General features: G+C 43.0%; 1 protein-coding gene across 4 annotated transcripts in view; it reads right to left on the bottom strand.

Annotated features, from left to right (window-relative positions):
• Nucleotides 1-1,648: 1,648 nt before the first annotated feature.
• ATRN (attractin) overlaps nucleotides 1,649-7,490 on the bottom strand; it is a 296,628-nt gene continuing 290,786 nt past the window's right edge. For all 4 annotated transcript variants that reach the window (XM_078861672.1, XM_078861673.1, XM_078861675.1 and 1 more), the window contains one exon: nucleotides 1,649-4,702. In XM_078861672.1, coding sequence (XP_078717798.1) covers nucleotides 4,578-4,702 — 125 coding nt within the window. In that variant the 3' untranslated portion in view covers nucleotides 1,649-4,577. The remainder of the gene's footprint in view (nucleotides 4,703-7,490) is intronic.

Genomic DNA, 7,490 nt, shown 5'->3' with positions numbered 1-7,490 from the left:
TCAAAATCCAATCTTCTTACTCTCCGCAACACAAACAGCCGCAATATATTTATATATATCTCTCTAATTCACTCGATGGAACTGCCAAATTTTATTACCCATCCTTTGTTCGCATTGCCAATGAGAATAAACAGCATTACAATGTGGCGCACGCAGACGCGTGCATGGGAATTACCGGCGATGTTGAATGCGTGGGGCATTGCAGTTGGTGATTATTTGTGTTTATGTAGGCCACGCATGCCCGTGTGAAAGACAAGCATGCCATTTGAAGATATCTTAAAGTGAAATCTCAACAGACTTTAAAGATATATGTGACAATTAAAATGCATTCGAATATGAATTGAAGATAAGGGTAGACACAGTAGATTTAAAAAAATCATTCTGATATACGGCAATAACTAGATATTCTCAAAATATGCACACATCTTTTACAAGCAATCACTACATCTCGACATATTTTACAAAGTTTTGAAATGGCACTGGCTTGCCGCCCTTGCTCAGCTGAATTATTCACACCATGAGGCACCACAGAGCTTGCGATTTGAGGGAACAATTCATTCAATTGCCAGGAAGTCACTTCACGAGCCCACCAGCAATTTCGGGTGTCCAAAATTCACTGTACATGAATGCTAAAACAGCATTAATGACAGACAGATTCACGCGTTACGTGTTTGTGAATGTGCCATGCTAAATATTTTATAAGTGGATATTAAACGCGCGTGCAAACTTAAAGATAACCGCTTTACTGCAGAGGCCCGCACGTACAGTTTAACCATGGATTGCTATTTAAAACGGAAGTCTTATTCAACTAATTTTAGTGGCACTTGTATGTACGAATGAGATTTTTAACCACCACCTGTGTACTGGAGTGTGCATATATCTCTGCTCGGGAGTATTCAAACCTAAATGTGTTAAATCGGAGAGGAACAAACGTGATTGCAGCCATACACTAGCACACACACACACAGGTCCAAGCATGTGGACACTGCCCGGATCCTTTACGCATCTTCAAAACAATCGAACGTCATAATTTAAAATCGCCAATTTGCAGCTACAAGCACAATCTCTGCACGTGAACGCACGACACGCGTCAATAACGTCCACAACCACAGATTAAAGTACAATTCCAATTTAATTTAATTAGAAACCTCTAAAATGTACAGTTTTAACAGAAAGTCGTTCAAAATGATAATTACAAATCAAAAACAAGACAATTTGTTTTCTAGCGCGGGATGCGAGTGTGAATTCTTACAAGACGGTAAACATTTGTTATGTACACACACACACACCGTGACAGTACATGGATATATTCAACTCGGAGACACAGCGTAAGGTAAAGATTTGAGAATAGGTGATCTGTGATTAGGTTTAGTTTTTTTCCTCATTCTTCTGTCTATATACTGGAATGTGTATAAATTTCAGTTATTTTTGACCCTCCTCCCCCCCCCCCCCAAATAAATCATTACAAACATCGAGCTATATACAAAGATTAAAATTTGTACAGATTGCAAATGGTTATTAAACCCTGGGGTGTTATTGGTAATAGCTGTTCTATTCAACAGCCCGATTCAAGAGGGGAAAAAAACATCAAAAAGCAGATTTCATTACATTACAAAAAAAACCCAAAGTAAAATAAAAACACATTACACACGTGGGGTCCTTGTTTATTCTTTGCCAAGTAATACGACTGACATTTATACGGCTTATACGTTCCATGCCACAACTTTTCCACGAAACACTGCACATTTAAAATAAAAGGCTGATAAGCCAAGGCCTACAATATACTTAATTTAATTCATTTTTTTTCCTATATTTTGTTCAATCTTAGTCGACCGAGTCGGGAACCAAAGATACGTGCTTGATTACAATAGTCTGTGTACTGCATTCACTTGCTCTAAGTTATTAGAAGTGAGTTCAACATGTTGTTCAGCAAATAGAAAAACAGCAAAAATGTTGTCGTTTAGCACAACGCAGCTAATCACATTACACGTCGTAATCGTCTTTCACCGTCATCATCATCATCGCCACCCTGACATTTGTCTTTTGCTGCACAGCGATTAGTTCGCGATGTATCCGTGACGCCCCCCGCATCGTTCGCTTACAGCCGAGGCCGAAGGTGTCTGCGACGGACATGCTGCGGACACAGACGGGTTCAAAGCGAATGTGTGTGTGTGCGTGCGTGCGTACGAGCACAAGAACCCCTGTGCCATCACACTCTCTCTCTTCGTCGTACCGAAAGGGGGTTCAGGGACGTGGGGCAGCGAGGGTCAGAGGGGAGCGGCGCCCTCTCTAGCCTCACATTCAATCCAAGTCCGCAGTAATCGGGGCACAAGAATTCTTGATAGCGCAATACTTGGGATTTGTTTTTTTCTCTCTCTCACGACTTTGCAATCTGCCAGTTGGCGTCCTCAACAACAGCACATATTTACAGTAAACATAATCAAAAACTTTTTTTTTCTCCTATTTTTTTTTATACATTTGCTAACATTTTACAGATATGTCATCATATCTAATGCAAGAAACAGTCTTCATTTGTTTCTTTTTTGTTGTTGATAAAGATCACACACACAGCCTTGTGTATTTCTTGCCCGGGGGTGGTGGTGGGGGGGAAGAGCACAACTGTGATGCATGCAGACATAGGAAGTTGTTCTCTCTCTCTCTCTATAGTTATGCAGATATATTGCTCGGTATTTTGTGTTGTAATATGTCTTGCTTTTTTTCATTCCCTTCCCAGCCCCCGCAGGATTTTTGTGAGTTTTGTTCTTTTTTTGTAGCTTTTTCTTTTATTATTCTCACTTCCACCCCCCCCCACCCCCCCAATTTTATTTTCATACAAGAGAGTGTTTCGATCCAAGCAAACATAAATGCGACGGTGCCCACGTCGTTCCCGAAGGGGCGAAAGCGCGCACACACAAAGTGGCGGCCGCTCACAGACAACTCTAGTTACTGCCATACGATATTGTACATTTCATGTGTGCGGTGTTTATATTACAATTCATTGCATATCGGGCATTTGACTACCATACACAGTGTGGCAGACGACATCGTGACTGACAGGGGGGGGGGGGGGGGGCAGGCTTCGGGTTTTCACGACGGTACTTGGTTTCGTCTCAACGAGACGTGAAACGCACACAGAGTCTCTCTCCTTTTCCTATTGTTGAGAGACCGAGCGAGAGACAGCGACCGCAAGGCTCCTCTTGCGCGAAAATAAATAGAGCAAAAAAATAAACCGCACGTGTAAAAATTAGCATTCATTTCAAATAAGGAATGTCTCTTCAGTCCCACGTCTTTTCTGCTTCGAGTTTGGGTTGACAGCGTGTCAACTAAATAAAGGAACATAAGCTAGGAACGATAACTTGCCAGAAAGTGAAAAAAGAACGAGATATCTAAGTTGAAAGTACCTTTTAGGAGTCTTACATTAATTCAGAAGATTAACGTTTGGACTTCCAGGCTTATAAGCACAACAATCTGAATGACAATATAAAAATAAAAAGTAGCCATTTGTTCTCGTGGGTACACACCGGCACCCCTCATCATCCCCCCGTCCCCCTTCCGCGCTTGCTAAATGAGCTCAAATGCTCATGAGCAATGTTACGGTGGGAAGAGGAATATTCCTTCACCTTCTGTAATTACACCTAATTAGGGCCACAGCACTGTGAAGCTCATCATCATTAAAGAAACTCAGCCACTATTAAGAACCAGTCTAGAGTGAAGACTATTAACATGATTCTGCGTGGAATATAGCATTATTATTATTAGTTCATGAATATTCCTTTCTGTACAGCATTTTGTTACAAGGTATGTAATTAACAAAAATTACTCGTGAAACCCAAAGGTTATTTCAGCTCTCGCGAAAGGAAGTTAGTTCGATGTTTTTATTTCATTTGTTAAAATCAAATCTTTGCTTCTAAGACTAATTCTATCACTGAGCGTAAGGGAACTAAGGTCAGCAATCCGTAAACAAATAAACCAGGCTACTTCGCCAGCCAAAAGCACGTGCAGTAGATGTGCACACGCGTGAAGTATGCATGGCAGAGCACGCAAAGCTTGCACGCGCGCAAATTCAATCGCGTGTGCGCGCGCACACACATATACACACGCCACAAGCATGCCCGCATACGCACACTCGCAACGCAGACGGTTATTGGTCTTTGTAAAGTGACGAAACAATACTCGGTGACTTGTGAAAAAAAAATCAATGAAACACACTGTGGGACAGAGACTGAGGCTTAAATCCCAAACCGAGCGCGCACAATTGCATGTATTTTACACCGCTGCTCTAATTAATCTCAGAAACACATTCACTGGAATAACGGACGGGACTTCCTTTTGCTGCTCAACCATACCCTCAAACCGATCTCCACCACTGCTCTCTTCCCGTCCATCCATCCACACCCACACTTTGTCCAGCTGCCTAGACCCAAAGCTGACGAAAGACCGGGCAAGTAGCCTCGATGGGTGGCAGCCTGAGTGACAGGTTGGCCATGCCACTGGCTGGGTTTTTTTTCCGGTCGGCTGGCTTGCCGATTGCCCGGTGGGCTGGATGTTGGGCCCAAGGGCAAGCCGTCTGGCCTGCTTCATACACAAGTTCCGGGTTGAGCGGGCGGATGGTGCTTGCGGTTCCGAACAGCTGCTGCCTTCTCCTTGGACTCACTGGGCTTGTAGTGCGAGATATCCACCAGCGCGCTCGCCAAGGCAAGTCCTGCACATAGCACGGACATGCACGTCCGGTTACACACAATCCCTTCACATACTCACATCCAGAGCATACATACAAAGTGAACCTCTCCTTGATTAAATCAGATTCTCACTGTGGATCGACCCATATCACCATCGACAGCCCAATGCCACATTCTTTTCACAAACTGGTCCTACTGCAATTCCATCAACGATGGATTGAGTTGGCTCAATTCATGAATTATAGCTTTAAAAGTATTGGGGAACATTCTATGTATAGACAGAAAACATGGACATGGGATGTAAAGTTAGACCAAACGGTGTCTCTCCAGTGGCTACTAATTGACCCTCCAGAGCTGGCGTCGATTTTACCCCACACCTGGATGCCCATCTAGGCGAGGAACCTCAGGAAGGCCCCATGGCAGATGGACAAGACCATTCCCACTCATCTGGACACTGGCAGGAGGAAGTAACCATGGCTCAGCTGGCAAGCAGCAACAGCACGGCCATGTACAACACACACACGCACGCACGCACACACACACACACACGCACGCACACACGCGCGCGCACACACACACGCACGCGCAGGTGTGCGCACACACGGGTGCGCGTGGACAAACATAAAAATTAATGGTGACATTTTTTTTGTTTATCCACGCACATACAGAGAAACGGTTGTTTTAATAAAATTTCATGAAACTGCACTTCTACCAACTTCGTTCAATAAGTAATTTCCCAATGTGGATCTCTGGATCTCTGCAAAAACATGCGCGCTTATGAACTTGCGGCAAAAAAAAATGAGCCCATGCATTTGCATATCCCTGCCATGTGATGTATGCACAACCCCTCACAACATCACCGTGACGAGTGAACAATAATGCATTCATTACACATCCACAATTTTCAAACGGCCATCCCATTGCACGAAATATGTACACAAAGCCTGCCTGCTTGCCTGCAAGGGAATGCGCACTCAAATAATAAGCGCAGAGCCAAAGCACACAGCCGATGCGTCACAACAGCGATTTTCAGGGAGCATAAAAAACCCACAAATTGACGTCATGCTGGGATGTTTGTCGGTGGGAAGTTTATTGGCAGCACTGGGTTAGAATTTTAATTTCAATTAAAAATAATCCTTTCCCCCAAAGCCTTTTTTTTTTAAATGAAGTCCGATCAGAACAAAATGCTAACGCAATACAAAGAGACCCTTTGAAGTCTAACAACTGTGTTTTTTTTTCCATGGATAGCAATTTAAGAGTTGTACTAGTGGAGACTCATTGCTTTTTCTCTTACTACATATATTAATTTGAAGCATATTTATGCGGGCTAGGACCACTGAGATGTTTGCATCTAATATTAATGAAATATCCAATATCCATTGGGCATTGCTTTTTTAATTATACTAATCCCATTAGCCAATTGATATATTCATCTTCATCAAATGTGAAATATTTGGACCAAAACTTGGGAGCGCGACGGCTTATTAATTTGAATACTGTCATTGGGTCTTTAATGTCAGTTTTACAAAGAGAAGCGAAAGCGCTTTAGGTAATGTTATTATTACTATGATTACATTTGCTTATCCGCGAAAGCATCAGTGAGTGTCACGTGGCTTTTCCCAGTAAGTGTCGACTGCTCTGTGCGATCCCAAATTTGAGTACATTTCCAAGTTGGGAGTGCAATTCAAATGCACAATTTGTGTGTAATGGCGAAGAGGGAAAGCGTAATAATAACAATCGGGCTTTGCTGGAGAGTATAATTTTGTTTTTGTTGTTGGTGGTGGTACCACACCACAGAAACCTCAGCTAAAATATAAAATTAGATTTTTTTAGTGATTACAAAAAGGAGAGCATCATTATAATAGCACGATTTGAGCATATTTCAGAAAGATTCACTTCCGTCTTGCTGACGCAACACATTTAATCCTATGCAACCGGCATGGTAATGAAAGTACAATGTTTGTGTGAGATTTTCTATTCCCCCAATCACCGTTCAGTAATTCGGTGCAAGATTATGCAATGATTTACAACTTCCAGTGTGCGACTTTGTGCAGGCTGGCTCTATAAATGGGACTTATTTAAATATCTTCACATTATGTCGCGTGAAGAAAATGTTTTGCATATAAATGCCAGACTAAAATACACACGCAAACTTACACGTTATTATCCTCAGCACATTGTATTCCACATAGCCAGATTAACATGCTTGCAATTTTAGACCATTATCTGCAGGTTTTTTTTTTGGGCCATTAGTAAAAACACTGCGGTACGCGCTCTGCTGAGCAATAATAAAATATGTATTCTGAGACGGACGTACCAAAAGAGAATGACTAATAAATTGGGAAATCTTGCCTTGCAGATTGCCCCCTCGCCTTTACCTCCCGGCTCCCAATAATCACGGTGCGCGCATGCCGCTGCATGCGATGTGTTTGCACAGCCAATGGATTTGGGTGAACGGACGGACGGGCGGGCGGGCGCCGGTCCCTAAATGGAAAAACCGCGACGACGCTGACCCCCGCCGACTGCTATTTTACCAAAAGGATTATAGCCGGCGCAATTGGAACTGCAGCAACAATTTTAGAATAGCCGTTTCATACGCGGCGTGCATGTTGGCAGGCAGGGCCAAAAGACGCACCGTCCCCTCCTCCCCCCACCTCTTATTGATTGAGTCAGCAGGTGGCTATAATACATCCATTTGTCTGCGGCATGCCCTTAAGCTGGGCAGACATAAAAACTGCATTAAAAGGTCGTTAGCAGCACAGTTTTTTTTTTCCCAGTGTACTTTCACCTTAATAGGCCGATTAATAAATG

The sequence above is a fragment of the Lampetra fluviatilis genome, chromosome 12 (genome assembly GCF_964198595.1).
Source record: "Lampetra fluviatilis chromosome 12, kcLamFluv1.1, whole genome shotgun sequence".
Classification (NCBI taxonomy): domain Eukaryota; kingdom Metazoa; phylum Chordata; class Hyperoartia; order Petromyzontiformes; family Petromyzontidae; genus Lampetra; species Lampetra fluviatilis.
Note: the sequence above shows the minus strand (reverse complement) of the source record. Positions and strands in the feature narration are given on the sequence as shown.